The sequence below is a fragment of the Triturus cristatus genome, chromosome 10 (assembly GCF_964204655.1).
Source record: "Triturus cristatus chromosome 10, aTriCri1.1, whole genome shotgun sequence".
NCBI lineage: Eukaryota > Metazoa > Chordata > Amphibia > Caudata > Salamandridae > Triturus > Triturus cristatus.
Window position 1 is genome coordinate 757834116 of NC_140593.1, and position 20188 is coordinate 757854303.

Below are 20188 nucleotides of genomic sequence, written 5' to 3' on the forward strand. Positions count from 1 at the left end.
CATACGGACACTCCTCTCTGTGCCGCAGTCAACACCAACTTACTCAATACACTTGGAGGTGGGCCTAGATTTCCTTACTGATGGGTTGAATATGGCTCCCCTGATCTTTTGGTTAAAGACGTGGCTTAATGAAGACCTCCCACTGAACCAAAAGATCATGTCCGACGTCTTGTCCCTAGACCATTGTAAAAAGATCCCCTGGCTGGCCTATCTGTTGAAGGTATTCTCAGATTCGGGACGACCAGAGCTCTTTACTTCCCCCCAAGATATCAAGGTCCAAGACATCGATCTTGTCAAAAAGCATTTTATGGGGAGGGCAAGAGCACTTCGTGAAGAAAGGGAATTAGTGAAACCATCAGTAAAGGGCCATTACTTACTTGTTAATTCATTTTCTTTAGCACCGTATCTTGGTTTCGTTACAAATCCATTCCATAGGTGTCTTTTAACCAAGTTCAGGTTTAATTTGTTACATTTTTATTTAGGCACTTTTAAAACATGGGAAAAACCGGAAATAGCCTTACCCTGCAGTTGCGATCATTTCTCACCCCAAGACACCATGCATTTTGTTATGTTTTGTGGGTTTTATTTAGAGCCAAGGAAAAAATATCTGGTATCAGCTTTGAAGGAGGCGGGCTTCACACAAGTGAGACCGGCTCTGCTCTTCTTGCAATCATTGCCCAACATACATATTACCTTTTGTATAGCCAATTTTTTGGTAGCTGCAGTTAGGATGAAAAAACATACCCATTAGATCCATCGTTATTCCTTTTTAAGTTTTGTATGCCTAGATTTGTTTTAATGTAAATTGTTTTATTGTCATATTTTAACACGCATGAAATGTTCCTAACTCTTTGTATGAAAATGTTTTTAATCTCTTTGTATGACTTTAATTGAGTCGCATAAAGATATTTTGACTGACTGAATGGTTGGCAGCTCTGGCCGTAAAACCACATCCCGGGTAGAAGGATGGAGGCAGTAGCCACATGAAAGCTCGGCTCCTTATGGGCTCAAGGTTCCCACAGTACCTGGAGCTGAGCCAGAGCCAGGTTTTAGGCTGGAGCCTGTCTTGAGTATTCAGTGGCGCGCCCCGTTAATTGAGAATGCTCAGTAGCTGCTAAGTTTCCAAGGTCCATTCGTGCTCTAGTCCAGTTTTAGAATCCCTGGTTGACAAGGAACCCTTGCCCGTGAAAGGTTGGCAGCAAGATACCATCGTATATGTGCCAGCCCATTAAAGACAATGAACGATCTACACTTCAAAGATGGCGGCTATGTTAAATTAAGACAGGATTTTTTTTGCATCTTTTATAATCGCGCGAACTCGACCCGAAGGTATTGGAGCGCTGTACATGAGCACCGTATTTACATTACATGTTCAGGCACGGGGAGATTAAGTAATTTGCACAGAATCACAGAATGTGGTCGCTCCCCCGAGGCTCGAACCTTGGTTTCCAGCACCAAAGTCGGCAGTCTAGCCGACGGACCACATCCTCTCTCCTTAATGTTAGCATTCCGTAACAACGCGTAGCCAACAGAATCTCCAAGTAAAATACTGCTTTAAAATATCTCTCAAGAACGAGTAAACCGTTTAGAAAGTTTAGAAAAATGTGATCCCTACACACAGTGAAAATAAAAGGAATCCGCACATAAAGCTGTTACGTGCCGCCCTGTTTCTGTTTCATTTAGCTCGCCGTTGCTAGAGGGAAGCATCACCCCATTGGTCCCTGTGCCAGCACAGGTTGCCGATGGAAACAAAAAACAGACTAAGCCGGAAGCGGTGGGATTTGTGAGGGTTAAAGAACGCCGGTGCGGAGGAGCTCGGCTTGGCAGTGCAGGTCTCGGTGTGCAGGAATGGAGGTCACCAGGAGCAGTGAGTGAACGACGGCGCCTTTCGAGCCCCAAACTGCGCTTGCGCCACTGCCAATGGCAAAGTGTCTAAAAACACAGGGGAAGGCTCATGGATATATTACAAGAAAATAATGCATACACATGCAAGCAGTTGTTAATACCCGGCGTTGAGCTCGAAGAGATGATTTGAGCACCAATACTGTTATGTAAACAAAGGCATTCCAAGCTGATTTTATAATCACTTATGCATGAGAGAAGTAGTGTCACGTAAAAAGGTAGAAACCAACGGTGTCGCTGTGTTCCATGCGACCAAAGGAGACGCTGTATTGTAATTGGTAAACGTGTCCACTGCTTATAAAGTCGACTGTTTATATTTTGCCCGATACAGCTGTAGAAGTGGTTTGCTAAGATTTTAGAAGGGATAAAGAACTAAAGCAGTAAACTAACTTGCCTAGTGGGGCGACTACCTGTTTTTGGACAGTATTTCTCTGGGCAATCTAATGCCTTGTCTGTTCAAGACCATCTTCCTTGGTGTTGATGTAATAACGCTCAGTTGGTGTTAAAGGCATCCACGGAGCATAATGTGTTTCCTAAATTGTAGTCAGAACATGGTATATAGCGCATAATACACTCTGAAGAGGTGCTTAGGTGAACCTGAAGAAACGCCCATGGAGCTTTAACGGCATCGTTGACTCCTAATGCATAACACATTAATGTAACTGTTAACTGTTGTGGCAACAACTCTGTCGAGATTATAACCTTTTTAAAGCTGTTTTTCTTTGTCTCTTTATTTAAGCCATTTTGCTCCTTTAAAGGCCATAGTTTAGGTCTCGACGGCTAAACCTTGCAATATGGATAGGGTGAGAGTTCTTGGCTCTTGCAACCTAAATGTAGTATTTGGAGTGTATATTCTTGAAGCGAGTAACCAGTGTTAAGTTGATAAAATGCGTTGCCTTCTTTTCAGATTGACCTTGCTGGCCTTCCAGTGAGCTCGAATGAACAAACATGTTCGCATATTTACACACTGATTTGACCGAGTCAACATATTGAATATACTACCGGTTTTGAGGCTCCACACCTCAGCATCTTCAGGCCCAGTTTGTTCAATGACGGAGACTCCCAAACGCATCAGCTGCTAATAGGAAAGGTGTCCCTGGCTAACCCTTTGGCGTATTTCACACATTGCTCTTGTGCATGTAGACAGGTTTTGAGTACACATAGGCTCTTCATTTTTGTTATCTGAATCGGTCTCCATCAGTAATCGCTCAGCACGCTTGGCAAATTGCCCTGGGCTATGGCAACTAGGCAGTACTCATGACCAATATTTTCTGTCGCTGGAGCCGGACACTATTGAAGGCTTATTGAATTGCCAGAACCTCATTCCTAAGCTTTGACTTTAAGGCGTTCGCCGTTTTGAACAGTCTAGCCTCATATGTGAAGGTGCCACCGGTGTAGCACATCAGATACAGGTTAAAATACACAAGTAGCATGCACACATAGTTCATTTTAGTTTCTTAAAAGAAATAAAACGTGTATTCTTTTTAAACTGCATACTAAAATGTTCAAAAAGCCGAAGCGATTTTGTTATGCTACTGAACGTGGAGCAAATGTATGGGGCCTCTCAGAATGTGCTAGACCAATAAATTGGGAAAGCAGCTGAAACGGCCGTTGTGCCGTTATTAAAGCAATATAGCCCACGCACTTTACGGTTTAAACAAGCAGAGCATTACCTTCAATGCAATATTCAGCAGTGTTTTGATTTTGTTAGTCAAGCCGGAGCATCCGTATATTTTGCATGAGCTTGTGCTCAATTGGTGCGTGGTTGAGGCATGTATGGCAGGCGGGGTGAGGTAGAAAACTTCGGGGTGAAATTTACATGCTCAGTGCCTCAGCACAGAGTGGATGGTTGTGAAGGGGAGGTGATGTTGCCAGGTTCAGTAGCACCAAACACCACTGAGGGAAGTCAGATGCAGGGCAACGACCTTAGGTCCACAACAAAGGGAGAAAGGATGCATCACAGAGAACAGTAGCTTCGTTTTCAGTGGCAGCCCACTCGGAGGTTCTTGAGCGCTCTTGCAATCACATGGTACTGTGGTAATAGAATTGGGATATTGGAAAACAGATGTAAAAACAACAACACTTTAATACTATCATCTTAATAAAGAAGATACGACCTACCACTGGCAGGGATATTTAATCTGCTTTTCTATCTGCACGGGCAGTTTATTGAGGGGCATCGTTGTCACCGGGTGTGACCTCCTTTCATCTATGTATATCTATTTCCAGGTATTTAGAATTCGATGCTTCTCTTCAGGTTGTAGTGTAGTGCCTATATTCCTGATAGGCCCTGTGCATTGGAATAATATACACTATAGCTTTGACACAGGACTGAGGTCAAAATGTCTCCATCGAGTACATTAAACTTAATTACTTGTGTGCCAGCTAACTCAGAGGTCACTAGAAACTTCTCCAATAAACAAGAAGGAATTAGTTTCTGACAACCGCATAAACATGACAACTTTGTTTTCCTTAGAATCGGAACAATCTCAGAATCGTGGCAACAATAGATAAGTTTCACTAAGTCAATCGTGCGTGCTTAGTTTCTACAGAGTTACACAGAATTAGACGGGCGTTTCAATAAAAAGGGTTTATTGAACAGTCCTATTTCTCGTGCTAGAGATTTGAACTGCTACAATCGTAAGACAGAATGCGAAGTCAAATATGTACAGCGTTAGCAGTAAGATAAAATAATACTGCAATAGCATGGTGTGTAGCTATGACAGATATTCATAAAATACATAAATAACACAGGCTAAAATGTTAATACGCATCTGATGCTTCTGGCTAGTTCTACCCCAGTGTACTTAACCTAAGTGTAGTATGAGGTAAAGAAGTAGGTGCTGTTTGTCTATAGTCTAGTTTAGCTATTGTTGCCAAAAGTCCCTCTAGGTTCTAGTCCGCTCCATACCTTAGAATGAGTGAGGTTGGAATCTCTTTTTGAGTCTCGATCTCGAACACCCGCAAGGGGAGTCAGAAACACTGGAGCTGGATTCTCTGCGAGGAGGATGACAGCGTCTGGTCAGTGCGTCAGGCGGGGACTTGACTTCTTTCCGAACTTGCCATGGCGATCCGCGTTGTGCAAGTATGCAGCCGAACCGTGGTTTGCCATGGTAAGTGAAGGTATATTTATACCTTGAAGATGTTTAGGAATGCCAGTATTGACGTAAAAGTCGGGCAGAAGAACATCATGAATGAACCCCTAAGGCAAACTTTTTTGACCCATGGCTCCCTTGACCTAATTGGCAGTTTGCCGTGTCTCCCCACCATTTTTTATTTTTTACCGGTGGGTGTGTGGGTGGGATGTAAGCCTGGTGTCTTCCTTAAATTAATTGGAATGAAATGAAGGTATTATAATCATAGCTTTAACTATGACAAAGGTAGCAGACGGGTTACAGAGGAGATTTACACCTAGAGACAATCTATTAAAGATGGGAGATTGACATTAGGAAGGACTTGTGAAGTAAAAATACAGCAGGGATTGCGTAATGATAATCTATCGCTTGTCCTTCATCAGTCTTTTTCATATTGCCAAGTTCTGGAAACCGTGCACAGGAGAACCCTTACATGTGGAGACAAGCCACGTTCGCTCGCAGGCTAAAGCGGAAAGGCTGCGAAGGCCAGTGTGGCCAAATTCAGAACTAGCTCTGGATAGGGCGTCAAGCAGCCTCGCCAAACTTTTAAATTTAAGCAAAGTTATGGATTCATGGAAAAGGAGAAAAAGCAGCCTGTGACTGTGGACTGCTATACGCACATTATTGTATGTTTTTGTATTGATGAAAACGCTAAATAAAGTTTAAAAAAAGGTGTGTGGTCCTTGCATCAGAACCAGCTCTTTTTCAGTGCATGGAGTCTGAATTAGAAATAGAGCCAGTTCTAACCAGTGGTGGCTGGTGCATTTTAAAAGTGGTGAGGCAGAAAGTTGTAAGTTGAATATAAAGTGTGAGCAAGCTTTATTCAGACATAGGTGGTGAATGCAGGGGGTTCTCTCCTCATAAGAAAATTTGAGAAATAGGTGTAAATTACATATTTTTACAATATCTTTCAATAAAGCTTGTTACCATTAAAAAAAAGAAAATGGACTCGCAAAGACATGCTCCTCTACCTGCTCTCACACACGTTAAAACGAATATTCAATATCCATTCAGAGACCCATTACTACCTCCACTTATCTCCTGGAAAACGCATGCTGGAAATGCGGACAGTCACCCAAAGATACTTGGGGTGCACCGTACCCCCACTTCACAGGGGAAGCGATGGAACAGTTCCCAGGGAGATTCCACCCAGGAATTCGTGTTGGGCACTGAATGCCATTGGTCAAAAATCCCAGAAACATACAAGGCCACATTTACATGAAATAGCGCGTCGAGGGCGCGGCACTACAAGCCCTTACTTATCGATTTCCTTGTGAAGAGGGTCCCATGAGGCAATGCACGGCAAAACACGGCGGGCAGGAACAACGTGACTGAAATGCTCCGAGCTGCTTAGGCAGTGTAATGTGAAGACTATGCATCTAAAAGCACGTACAGTGCGTACGTACGCACGTATGGCAGTGGCCAAACCATATTTTAGGTGGCATTTCAAACACCCCCCCTGCCTGCAAGTTTCTGTGGCTCCAATTTCCCACATCGTGCGCGGCGCCCCTGGCTTCTCATCACGGTGCACCGGGGTGCCGCGGGGCACAGTTTGGGAACCACTGCCCTAAGGAATAGATGTTCATGCATAATAAATGAGTTCTTGGAGAAATCAATATCCAAGCAAGGGGAAGCCCTTAAGGCTTAAGAGTCTGGTTTTCCACGAACTCGTTGTGGCGTAGATGAACGGATGTAGGTGGCCATGCCTGTATTTGGGTAGCATGGATAATGCCAAATAAGGGTAGGATTTCTATGCCTAAATATGGGCAATGCGAATTGTGCCTCTATAAGGACATAAATCGGGAAACCTATATACGATATCTAAATCGACACACAAAAAGGTGGCACGCCACAGTTAATAGGATGCTATCCGGTGTCAATGGGAATACTTTGGATTTCTCCCAGTTGATATTTTGTCTTATTTTCCATAAGCGCACTTCCGTCTGCAACAGTGGAAATAGATTGGCCTCTTTACAAATAGGAATATGTCATCTGCATATAATGAAATGATTCGTTTGGCTATATCAAAATGAGCTTTTGCCATGTTCCCTAATAAGAAAGGCCATGGGTTTCATCACTAGTATGAATATTAGGGGTGACAGAGGCCACCTCCGCCTAGTTTCTTGTGTTACTCCAAAAGAGCGAGACATACCTGCTAATTCTGGCTCTGGCAGTGTGGGTCTGCGTACAATAATTTGACTATTCCCAGAAAAGGGTCGCCCATGCCCATTGTAACCAGGACGTAGAACATATTGTCCCATCCCAATAAATCAAATGCTTTTTTAGCATCTAGTATCACTGATACAGCCAGGAGGTCTGCATCCACCTGATCCGGGATAGCATATGAGGTGTAGATTATAAGCAGTCTTCCAGGTATAAAGCCTGTCTGTTCCTGTAAGACCAGATCTCACATCAGTGGTGGTAGTGGCATCAGCACCTTGACATTGATATTAAGTAGGGATTGTGGTCTCTAGGACGGTCTTAAGTGGATCGATCTCGGGTGCAGGTAAAGCTATTATAGTATCCTGGAACAGCATCTCTCCAACGATTCATTGTACATTGTCAGTATTTAAAATGCCAATAGCACCTTATAAGCATTCTAAAACCATTTTCAGCCTATCAGATTCGGATGCTTTACATGTTGCATTGCCAGGTCGTCTATGGCCTCTCTTTAATCTCAGGCTCAGAGGAGCACCCAGGTGTCCCCCATCTTCCCTCTCCAGCCATGCCAGTTTTAGATCTTCCATATTTTGTCCTATATGTTCCTGATTCACTGGCACCGTTGCAACATATACTAGTTCTTAATACATTGTAAACACCTTTTGTACTGCCTGCAAGTATGTTACCTGTTGGCCCTGCTTGTTGTTTACTGCAGCAACCATAGTATGTCGATATTCCCTGAGCAGCTACGCCAGCGTTTGGCCTGTGCACTCTCTCCCAGAATCTCCTGGCTTGTACAGATTTCCCAATGAAGGCCGCCTCTTGTTCTGTTATTAAACTCTTCTGTAGCTGCCTTCCTTCCTACTAATATTCTCTCATCTTTTGGGTCATACCTTCTCCAACCTTGAGCTGCTTTCCTGATATTGGTCAAGAATGAACTGGAGCCCCCTGCCTGTTTCGATATGGCTTCCTCACAGATTTTTATTTTAAAGAACCAGAGTGAATCCCAAGTGTGCCACACTGCCCACATTACTGTTAAAATTGTTATGGCTGTGGCCATCTCTTGTCTAAAAACTGCGTCTAGGAGTGCATCTGATGGGAGCAGCCACTGCCTTGGTAAGGACAGCCTAGCAGGCACATTTTTGTACATAAAAGGTTTGAGGCTGCAGCCCAGTTTCGCTTCCATTAACCTCAACTGGATATGCCTAAACTGCTTCCAGCCTGTGCTGCTCTATAAAAAAGATTGTTTGCAGTAGATCAGATAATTTTTGTTGACTTCTTATACATCTTACAGAGATGTTACATTTAGGAAACATTAAAAAAGCTTTAGAAATTCACTTATTAAACCAAAAGTTACAGGGACGTTATAGAAATTAGAATTTTATTTGCATAAGTTAATTAAAACTATTGCATTTCAAGAAAATAGCATTTAAACAGAAACCATAATTCATAAAGTTAAAAAATTCTGATGAGGTGCAATTGATAAGGGCCAACGTTTGACTTGGATCTTATTTTCATGTTTGCAGGTGACCGTTGCTCTGCAGCTGGCCCCGTAGGAGTATCACACATCTGGCTCTTAAAAATGTCTAGGTCTTCTCTCCTTTCCGTTCTCCTTGTTGGTACTAGTTCTCTTATAAAGTTCTTGTGGTTTGCGACTTAGTGGGAGATAACAGGTTTTTGTTTGTTAAAGTGCAAATATTTGTGCCATCTAGTGACTCAGGGGCTTTTTCTCATGTTTACTTTTGTCCATTGTGCTGCGTCCGGCCCCCGATGAGGGATATCGCCCGTCTGACTCATCAGTTATCCCAATCTTCTCGAGTGCTGGCTTATTTCAGTGGAGACCAGGGCTCTCTTAAGCTGCGGGTTCCATGGAGAGCCAGTTTTTAGGTCTCGCCTGACCCAGCGCATGCGCTGGTCTGGCGAGACTTATTGAGAGGCCTCAAAAAAGTGCTACCAGGCCAGCCTAGAGCTACAGTGTATGTGCGCGGGCGTGCGCGCCGCCCTTTACCGCGATTACTTTCACTTTCGGGGCCACACGGCTGCTTTGATGTTTGATCGCGATCACTTTCGCGGCCGCACGGCTGCTTGGCATAGCCAATAGGTCTCGCTTTTGGGACCTTAGAAGTATTTTGTTATGCAACAGTTGCATGGCTAAACACTTATAAGGTCCCAAAGGCGAGACCTATTGGCTATGCCAATTCTTGTTTCAAATATATCTGAGGCAGCGCTTTAAGGATTCCCCCCAAGGATTTTAGAATTCTGATATAATTTAGGAAGTCAGCCTCGCGGGGTAGTGTTTGTTTGACCAGTCTGAGCTCCAGCCCGAGTCTCGCCCTGGAGAGGTGTTTTGGAATTTGAAACATTTTTTTGTATCCCACTCATTGAGCCTGCTCCAACGTTTCCGAGCCGGCGCCCGGGAACGCATGATTCCCATAAGAGTGCTGGCAGAAGGGAAGCTTGGATGACCTTTCTAAAGCCCTCTGCTGACTGACTTTTTAGCTTGTTGCTCAAGTTTATTAAACCATAGGTTATGGCTGTCAATTTTTTTTTTGTCATATCTTTTTTTGTAGGCAGAGGGTTGTGCGGATTCTGGAAACCAGACCCCCAGGTACTTATATTTCTGCACTGAGTTGATTTTCCTGGAGCCTAAGGTGCATGTGATTAGATTTTTGCACTTTTGCCTTCCAAGTACAAGGATCTTGGTCTTGTCTGGTTTGATGATGAGGTGGTAGTTGTATTGTACTCATGTAAGCTGGTCAAAGCAGGTTGGAGATCCACGTTGGTGTGATCCTTGTTGACAATATCATCCGCGTATTGAAGAATGTGCAAAGGTCGGTTGTCTAGTTGGGGAGTGGCCAGGCAGCTGTTGGTTAGCATTACCCAGATCCGCTGTGTACAGATTTAAGAGGAGGGGAGCGAGCACATAGCCTTGTTTCAGTCCTCCAGTCGTATAGATTTTAGCAGAAAGATGTATGGCCTGTTTTCACCCGTACCCAGATTTGCATGGCCATTAGGAGCAAAGATGGAATGCCCCAGTTTGCTAGTTTCTTCCAGAGAGTTTCTGTCCACCTTGTCAAAGGCTGCAGTTAAGTGGACGAAGCAGCAAAAGAGTGGAGTTTAATACAGCTGGGTGGCTTGATTACAAAGGGCAGATAAAGCTATGTTGTTGGTTGTAGCAGCTTCTCCACGGAAGCTTGTTCGAAAAAAGGGGAGCAACTAATTTTCTTCTGTCCAAGTTTCCAGTTTTTCCAAAAGGATTCGGGGGTATGCTTTTGCTTCCAGGTCTAACAGAGCTATCGGGTGATAGTTGCTTGGATTTAGGTCTCCTTTTTTTGTGGATCAGGCATAGTATTGAGCCTCCAGGATTCAGGAGTCTTGTCCAGTGTGTGTGCGGCATTGAATAGCGGGTTTAGTAGTGCTGCCCAGCCCTCTGAGGCAGAATGGAAAATCCCTGCAGGGAGCCCGTTTGGGCCCGGTGCCCCACCTGTCTGCATGGATTTTATTAGTCTTACTATTTCCCGCTTTGAAATCGGGGCTTGGGATTCTTCTGCATTGGATGAGATCATGGCCGTGATGACTGTGAGGTTGTGTGCAATAAACTGGCTCCTCACATGGTTCACCCACACTGATGCCGGAACCACATTTGATCTTGGCGGGCCTAGGGATTTTATAGTGTTCACATACTGCCAGATTCGGAATAGGGATCCATCTTTGAGCATTAAAAAGATTTTTTTTTTACCATTCCTCCTCTTTGAGTTCGTTTCAATACCCAGAATTTTTTTTTTGTGGGCACGTTATAGTCAGATTGCACTCGTACAAAACCAGTGAAATTAATCAGATCTAATTACCTGAGCTAACTATAACTTACGTTTCCGTACTGCTTATGACCTCACATATTGCATCACTCATGACATGGTCCGCAAATCCGCAGCAAAAAAAATAAAGCTAGGTCTCCTGCAATTGTTTTGTCCTAAAGCCCCCGAAGTGGGCCAAGGCCGAGCGCAAGGATATGTTTACCCACAGGAGGGGGCATGCTTGGGGCCCCCTAATTTACTTTTTTAATTGCATGGTGACCCCAACCCCCGGGCGTTCTCCCTTCACCCCGACTACGTATTCCAAAACAAGGGTGAAGGGGCTGCTGTTGCACTTCTCTCCCCACCCCCTTGTGCCAGCGGTGGACAGCCCTCACTGTGCCTATGTCTTGGGAAAGTGGGCGGCTCCTATGTTGTCCAGCGCCTGCCCGCAGGAGCGGGCAGGCAGAGAGACCTTGTCGACTCCCATGCAGAAAAGGAGTGCTGCCCTGGCGGGGAGCTCGTGACGCGGCCAGGAGTGGGCTCGCTGGGATGCCCTCCAATGTGGATAAGTGCAGGGTGCACTGAAGGGACTGGGCTCCTTTAAAAACAGAGGAAAAAGCAACACAAAACCAGCGGCTCTCCACAACACAGCGGGAGAGACGCTAATTAAATATTCAGTGGTCCTGAAGGAGCACCCCGTAACACCTTGCGGGGCTATATCATTGACAGTTTTGGGCTTGTTTCTCCATTTGTGTTGACCCCAGGACGGTGGGGTCACCAGTAACAGGTATAAAAAGTATGGGGTAAGTTGTGGAAGCAGCGCAGTCTCCCCCACAAGAAATTGAGGTGTCCCCATCCTAAGTTGGATGAGACTCAAAAAGATGAACCTAACTAGCATTTTCTTATTTTTTTCAAGCATTCCTAAGTATCTATCTTTTGCTCTATAGCCGGGAGTGTTGCGCTCTCTAGGGACTATGTCTTGTGGATGTAGTTGTTAAGGCCTGAAGGTGGTTAAACGAAAGGTATGTCTTGATGCTCCCTCTAGGGGTCAAGCATATGTTTGTAATGTAGTGTCATAATGTTATGCCCTCTAGGGGCTTTTATATAATTGAGGTTTCATGGCTGGAAATGTGTAAAGAGTACTCAAACACAGGTTTTACTTATAATTATTTTATTGGTTCCCCCATAATTCTGACCATGATTACTGCTCATTGTAGGTTTTATTAGCATTCATAAGTGCATCCACGTAGGATTATTATTTACAGGGACATTGTAATTGGGAAATAACATTAAAACCTGTAGAAGTTCGGGCACCCCGCACGTGCGAGATGGCGGCCTACAGTGCCCGCGGCTGGTGACCTGAGGGGCCTGATATTCGCCTCGGGGCTCTGCACGCAATGACCTGGCCCCTGGGGAGGTGACTGAGGTGAGAGTGGTGGCGTGGTGAAGAGCTGCGTCCCTGGAACTGAACCGCCGCACAGACTCTTAACAACTGCGACCGGCGCTGAGCTTAAGAAAGAGGGACCAACCTGTGAGTGGGGACGGGACCGGGACCGGGTATCGGCTGCCGAGTCGGGCAGCGGCGCAGGAGGTCACAGTATGGCCTCTCGGGGCCCCCCCTTCTCTGTTCTCTCTGGTGCTGCGGTGTCCCTAAGCTCCTGTGGACTGTGGAGCTTGAGTCTTCATGGGGGCTGGGTCAGGCGTGGTGGGCTTGCCTAGCGGGGTGGCGTAGGTGCTGTTCAGCTGCCTCCTTTCGCCCCGACCTGGGCTTCCACCATCCCCTACGCAGGGTGTGTGATTGAAAAGCACCGGGCCCTGCCAGGGCTTTCTAGCAACATCTAGGCAGGAATCTGTTCTGATACTGGTGGTGGCAGGGCACCCATTCTCCCTCCATTCGGCCACCACCTCAGGCGGAGGTGGGGGGTTTGGCCGGTGCACCCACTGTCCCTCACAATCTCCTGCAGCTGCTTCTCCTGGGCGCACTCCTTCTGAAGACCAGCACATCCATCCAAGGGGTGCCCTCTTGGCATAGGTCATCACATACCATCGGTGGCGGCTCCCTGTGCCGGACACTAGCCACTCGGGTGGAGGGAGAGATCGGCGCATTGGTCGAGCAGCGGGGGCTCCCGGGATCGGGCCCCCTCCACCCCCGCGCCTCAGTCGCCCACAAGCAGTACCGGCCTCCTAACTTTGGCCTTCAAGAAGGCCTCATCGGGACTCTACCCACCACTTGGATCCTCATGGTGGGCACCTGTCGCCCCTGTCCACGGCCCCAAACTTTACCTCCCACACTGGAAGGCTTCACCGGCAACCTGAGTGACTGGAAACACCCCCATCTGCCTCTCGTATAGTAGCCTCTAACCCTGTCTTGAGGCCCTTCATCCGGGTGAGGTCGCACACTCTTCACTGCGGCATTTGTCTATACTTGGTTTCATCCTTCTGGCTCCTAGAGCTCGTACTGGAGCGCGTCCCGACACCGACCCTGGGGAGAGATAAGGCTTCTAAATCCGCGACCGCCCCTATGCGAACGAAGCTGGACCGATTCACCACTTCCGAACTTGACCCCTCTGGGCAGGCTGTTGGAGCCCCACCCATTTCAGGCAAAGACTTAGCAACCATCCTACAGGCGATCAGCTCCTCCTAGGTTTCAGTGGAAGGGAAGATTGGGGAGGTCAAGGTGGACATGTCCCTCCTCCGGCAGGACCTCTGCAATGCCACAGCTCGCATAACTGAGGCTGAGTTCTGCATCTGAACGGCGGAGGATGATATCCTTCAATTGAAAGAACAGGTATCCACTCTACGTTTCACACACCAATGAACTGCATCCACGCAACTCAACCCGAGCGTTCTAGCTTGGTTCTTGTTCCACTAGGGGAGCAAACAGATGCTTCTGTTCTCGAAGTATAGGGTGGGGGTAAGGGGAGGGACTGGGATTGTTTTTCCCAATGTTGTTTCTTATTACTGTTTTGTTGCACCGGTAATCACGAGACATTTTCTGATTATCTCACACCGGGTATACAAAGCCCCTTCGCAAATGCCCTTCCACATAGGCATGCACCCCGTGTGTACCCACGCCCTCTTGTGAGGATGCACACCGCCACCACGACCACCAACAACCATGACTGACATACCTGTTCCAAGGGCCTCCCTTCATGTTCTGTCCTGGAACGTCAACGGCCTCCTAGACAGACTTAAACGTATGGCTGTTCTACGATATGCGCAACGCATCGGTATAGACGTCCTCCTGCTCCAGGAGACGCACTTGCTGGGTAATCACTACCCCTTCCTGGCCCGCTTCAGATATGACGGAGTGTGGCATTCTGGCTTTGCCCGGGGTTCCCATGGGGCGGCTATGCTGTTGAAACGCACCCTTCTCTTTGTGCTTACACGGGTTATTCCCAGGGAATGTCGGTGGCCCTCTGTGGCTCGCTGGGTGGTAATCCCCTTAATCTCGTATCCATGTACTCACCCCCTTCGATGCTCACGACGACCCTGAAACATTCCACTGCCCTGCTGACCTCCTTGCCCTTGAGCTCCACTATCATTGGGGGCGATTTCAACGTGTTCTCCTCTCCGGCCCTTGACACGACAGGCCCCTCTTCCACCACTAGACTTGCGCAAGCAAAGCAGTTAACGAACTGGTCCGAATCCCTAGGTCTCAACGACGCATGGCGTATCTGGCACCCTCACACCAAACAGTTCACTCATACCTCAGCTGCTCACCACACACAGGCACGCATAGATGCAATTTTTTTACCCTTCAACTGACTGGATCACGATTCAAAATGTCCGTATTCTCCCCAGGGGTATCTCAGATAATTCTCCGGTGCTTCTTAGCACGGGGGCTCCTTCCCCCCCCCCCAATCAGCACGCCCGATGTGGAGAATGAACGCCTGGTTTCTTCAGGATAAAGAATTTAAATAGGTGGTGGGGATGGAGCTTAAGCAATACTTTGACCAATGAGGGGTCTGTATCCCAAAGCCACCATCCGGGGATTCGCTAAGGGCCAGCTCAAGCATCAGCGACAGGCACAGCTGCAACAGATCACCTCACGGGAGGCGCAGGCTTTGTATCGAGCAATCCCCACCTGATGCCGATGACACCTCCAGAGAACGGCAACTCGCTCATCTTCGGGCAGAGATCCGACAGCTTTCATTAGATGCCGCCAAGCTCCTTTGGAGATCGTCAGTAGGTATACGGCTGGGGCGACAAGAACGGTTCGATTCTTCAGACTAGCCACTTACCCTAGGGCGAATCGCATTATTCCTGAAATAGACATGGATGGGTCGTCGCACCGATCCCCGGTGGCGATGGCTCGCACCTTTGCCTCCTACTATCGCCAGCTCTACACTGAAATGTTCCCGGTGTTGTCCCTCACTGCTCTGCTGGATGCGGGTGGCACTCGCCATCTGCAGCTGGATTCGGCCACCCAGGCGGATTTAGACAGCCCGATCTCCCGAGAAGAGATTAACGCTGCAATAACTCTTACTGCGTTGGGTAAGACCCTGGGTCCTGATGGCCTTCCCCAGGAGTACTATGCTCTCTACCGCAAGACTCTTGTCCCACGCCTCGCTGACATGTACAACGAGGCTTTGGAGAAGGGTTCTTTCCCTCCTGAGACGGACGTGGCCACCATTGTGGTCCTCCCAAAATCTCAACCGCCATCTCCTTGCTGTGCGGACTACCGCCCCATCTCTCTCATCAACTCTGAGGTGAAATTACATGCCACTATTCTCGCCCAGAGGCTGAAGCCCTACCTGTCCACGTTGATTCACCCTGACCGCTGCGGATTCATGCTCGCGCGTGGTACTCTGCACTGTCTCCAGAGGATGCATCTTGCCTTGGCTCACCGTCACGTGCTCACCCCCTATTTGGTGATCCTTCTCGTGGACTTGGAGAAGGCCTTCGATTCGGTGGATTGGAGGTACCTCGAAGATGTACTGGCCAAGATGGGTTTCGGTCCGCTCTTTCGAGATCTGGTACGAGTCCTATATGTCCAGCCTCAGGCGTGAGTCCTAGTCAATGGAGTCCTGTCGGAGGCCTTCCCTATTCGAAGGGGAATGAGACAGGGATGCCCCCTTTCACCCTTGCTCTTTGCCCTGGCAATGGAGCCCCTGGCGTCCCTGATGCGGTCCAAGAGTCGTGTTAGAGGATGGGAATGGCCCAACACGGAGGTGGACATGATTGCTCTTTATGCGAACGATGTCCTAATTATTTGTAGCTGATCCTGCCCAGTCCGGCCCTCAATGCCTCCAGATCTTGCGATCCTTCGAGCAAGCCTCTGGCTGAATCCTGACAAGTCAGTCCTGTTTCCTTTACACTTGTCTAGAGACTACTACGACTGGCAGTCCACCAAACGGATTCGACGGCAGTCCTTTAAATATCTAGGGATATGGGTACTCTTCTCCCCGAACTGGGCTGGTCCCTCAATGTTACCCCGCTGGTGAAGAAAGCCAAGGCAGACCTTCAGAAGTGGCAGACGTTACCTCTAAATCCCCTGGGGAGAGTCGCTCTGTTTAAAATGATGATTCTCCACAGGTTCCTCTGTCCTCTAGAAAACCCCCTTTTGCTTTCAGAGGGCCTGGTTTCGAGAACTAGACAGTATGACCACCAAGTTCATATGGGGGAGGGGGAGGGCACGCCTGGCCCTGACCATATGCCGAATTCCTCCATTCGATGGGGGCATGGGGATGACACACCTATACTTGTATTACTTGGCTGCGCGCTTACTGTCCATACATGACTGGTTTAATGGGGGCTGGTCCGACCTGGCCTACAGGCTGGAATTGAGCGAACTAGGTCTGTCCAAAATCAGATGTACGGGGAGCCCATTCCGTCCAGCTTACAAGATGTAACACACTCTGCGCTGCTGGCCTGGCGGGCAGCATTGCGTCATACTCAATGGACACACAAGCTTACTCAGTGCACGCCTCTCTGGCATGGCACTATGTTCTGAGAGGTCTGCGGGCTGCAGGGCTTTAGATCATTGGACCATATAGGAATCTCACAACTGGGGGATGTGTGGGCGAGCGGCCATATGCGCTCCTTCCAAGACCTCCAAACCTAATATTCCCTGCAACCAACACAATTCTAAAAATATTTGCAGCTGCTACATGCTTTCCATGTACACATATCGGAGGATACATGGATTCAGGAGGACAGCCCTCCCGAAGCGCTGACTCTGCTGGAGGACCTGAGGGAGGGGGGGGGTGTATATCCTGCATTTATTGGACACTGGTTAACAACACCCGACCTCACTAAACCGGCTTAGAGGCCAGTGGGAGGAATGTGTGGGTACCCTTGAGGAGGACTGGTACGATACCCTCATGGCACCCAAGACGGTCACGGCATCAGCCAAACTCAGTTTGGTCCAACTATACTATTTGCACACTGCCTACCTGACCCCAGTATGCCTCCATCGGGCCAGTTTTTATCCGAGCGCTTTCTGTACGAGGTATGGCCATGACCCGGCCCATTTTTTTCCATATGGTGTGGGCATGCCCCCATTTGGCTCGTTTCTGGGGGGACACAGAGAAAGAACTCACAGAAATCTTGGGGTGGGAAGTCCCTCACCCATGATACTCTCCTGGGGGGTTACGGAGGGGCTGGATGGGTCTAGAAATGGAAAATAGTTTTTTAACAAGACAATAGTAGTGGCCAAGCGAGATATAGCTGCATCTTGGAGGTGTCCAGATCCGCCTTGTTCTGGGAGGTGGCGGAGGGGGGTGGATTGGTGTGCCGCACAAAAAAAATCCATGTATGAAGCGCGAGGCTGTCCCAAAAAGTATCGTAGGGTATGGGGCAAATGGCTGGGTGCTATGGGATAGTTGAACTGTGAGTGTAATTTACATATCTGTTTGTACCTTCGGGGATCCAGAATCCTAGAAGGCTCTTGTCTTTTGCCGTGATTTGTCAGATTCAATGTCCAATGCTGATTTGCTGGTCTTCGTTAAAACAATAAAATTGCTTATAAAAAGAAAAACCTGTAAAAGTTCACAAAAAAATCCCAATGCTTACAGGGGCGTTTGAGTTGGGTCCAGATTTTACACACATAAAGCCATAGAAATGCAGCCGTTACAATTATACTTATCTCAATAAACTACTATAACTCTTTCCCTAAGATGACTATAACTTGCCATGCAGTGCTAATTACTCCAAATATTAAATCAGTCATGACATCATTGGAAATATCACACCAATATTTTCAATAAAATTATTTATGAGAAAACTGTGCATGACAGTGGTGCGAGTTATAGTTACCTTAGGGCATGAGTTAGTTTTTTGAGATAAGTATAGCTGTAACTGCTGAATATCTACGGTTTTGTGGGTGTAATATCAGCCTAACTTGAACGTCCATGTACTTTTTTCTTTTAGTAAGATGCATATTCATTCACTGGATAAAACAAAGGTTACAGGTACGTTCTAGTTAGGCTCAGATTTCACTCGTCCAAAACCAGTGAAATTCGACAGTTATAGTTACTGAGTTAACTATTACTTATGACGCCGCAATGCTCTGCTTATGACCTCCCATATTACATCACTTTTGACATGGTCAGTGACATTACTGAGGACAATATCCACAGAACCACTCACACCACCTTCCCCCCATACAACCTCTTGTATGCCCACTGAAGAGCAGGAGCTGGCCCTGGGGGGTGCTGATCTTCCAGGGCCGGGTTGGTTCCAGGAGTAGGGGGGTGCTCACCTTTCGTACAATTACCCCCAGGAAGGAGATGGTCCATAGGCTGGGGCTTGCGCCCTGGCATCAATTTGTCTAAAGTCCAAGGGAGGTGGCGGCCCATGGGCTGCGGGGTGGAGTGTGAGAGGACCTCCCCATGTGAAAAATATGTAAGTCCCAGGGAGGTGGTGAACCCTGGGGCAGCGGGGGGAGGCCGTACAGGCCTCCCCTGCAATCATTGTCAAAGGAGCCCCTGGGAGGTGGTGGGCACCGGGGCAATATTAACCCCCAGAAGGTGAGGGCTCGTGTGCGCCCCTCCTCCCTGTTTAAATCAATGCCCCTGGGACCTGTCCCACCCGGGTGCCGATAATTAACAAAGCGGGGAGGTTGTGGTCGTGTATTTTTTTTCTCTTTTTCGGTGGGTTCCGTGGATTAAGTAATGTGTAGAAAATAAATGTATATTGTCAAATTTTACAATCTCATGGGACCATGAATAGTAAAAAGGAGAACATGAGTTATCAGTACACACTATTAGTAGGAATGCATATTGTAGTCCATATGTAAGAGAGAAGTACTGTGATTAGAAGGGTAAATCTTAAAAATAAAAAAAACTTACCATCTTGTGAGACTCTTGTGAGATTGGGATAAGGAAGGAGTAGGTTATGTTTGAATACACTCTGCTATGCCCACTTGTTAATGTATGAAGGTGTCTACAGGAAATGGTGTTTATCAGAATACTATTTACGATCATTGGTTTGGGAAGAGTTTTAAGTAGAATTAAGGCTCATCCAAACAGTCTACTACGCACACAGTCATCCGAGAGAGAGGTTGGAAAGGAAAGGCCATTTCCATGCCACACCCGATTACGTACACCCATCAATACAGACTGGTTTTACCAGAGAGCCCAGTCCCTTCCCACCCCCTACTACACACACCTATTGTTAGAGAGAGGTCCCAGCAGAGAGGCCAGTCCCTCTATACACCCTACTAGTCCTTTGACACTCCCTAATATGGGCACCAGTCATCTGAGAGAGGTCTGAAAGGAGAGTACAGTCCCTCCTCACACCTACCATTACACAGAGAGGTCTCCGCAGAGGCCAGTCCCTTTACAAATGCTACTACGCACACCTGTCCTCTTAGAGAGGTCTGAAAGAAAAGCCCGGTCCCTACCCACACCCTACTATGCACACCTACCATTACAGAGAGGTCTCAGCAGAGATGCCAGTCCCTCTACAACACCCTACTACACACACCCGCTATTGCGAGGGTGACACCTCAAAAAAAGATTGCTGGTGACATGTCTTTATCAGAGTTATAATAACTGAGCAAATAATGAATTTCTATTGAAAATATGTTTACTACTCACAAACTTTACAAAGATTTTGCAAACTGTGAAACATATCCTGTTTTGTTACAATAAAAAAATTATTCTTTTACGAAAATGTCAGAACACAACATATATTATAGTCATTCTACCATACATAAACTCACAAAAATAAATTTTTAAAAACCTAGAAATT

The 20188-nt window shown here is 47.1% G+C and overlaps 1 protein-coding gene across 2 annotated transcripts in view; it reads left to right on the plus strand.

Moving 5' to 3' along the window:
• Window positions 1-1746: 1746 nt before the first annotated feature.
• The window catches only part of PARN (poly(A)-specific ribonuclease), an 806720-nt gene continuing 788278 nt past the window's right edge, over window positions 1747-20188 (plus strand). For both annotated transcript variants that reach the window (XM_085628287.1, XM_085628288.1), the window contains exon 1: window positions 1747-1867. In XM_085628287.1, the coding sequence (XP_085484413.1) occupies window positions 1849-1867 (19 nt within the window). In that variant the 5' untranslated portion in view covers window positions 1747-1848. The remainder of the gene's footprint in view (window positions 1868-20188) is intronic.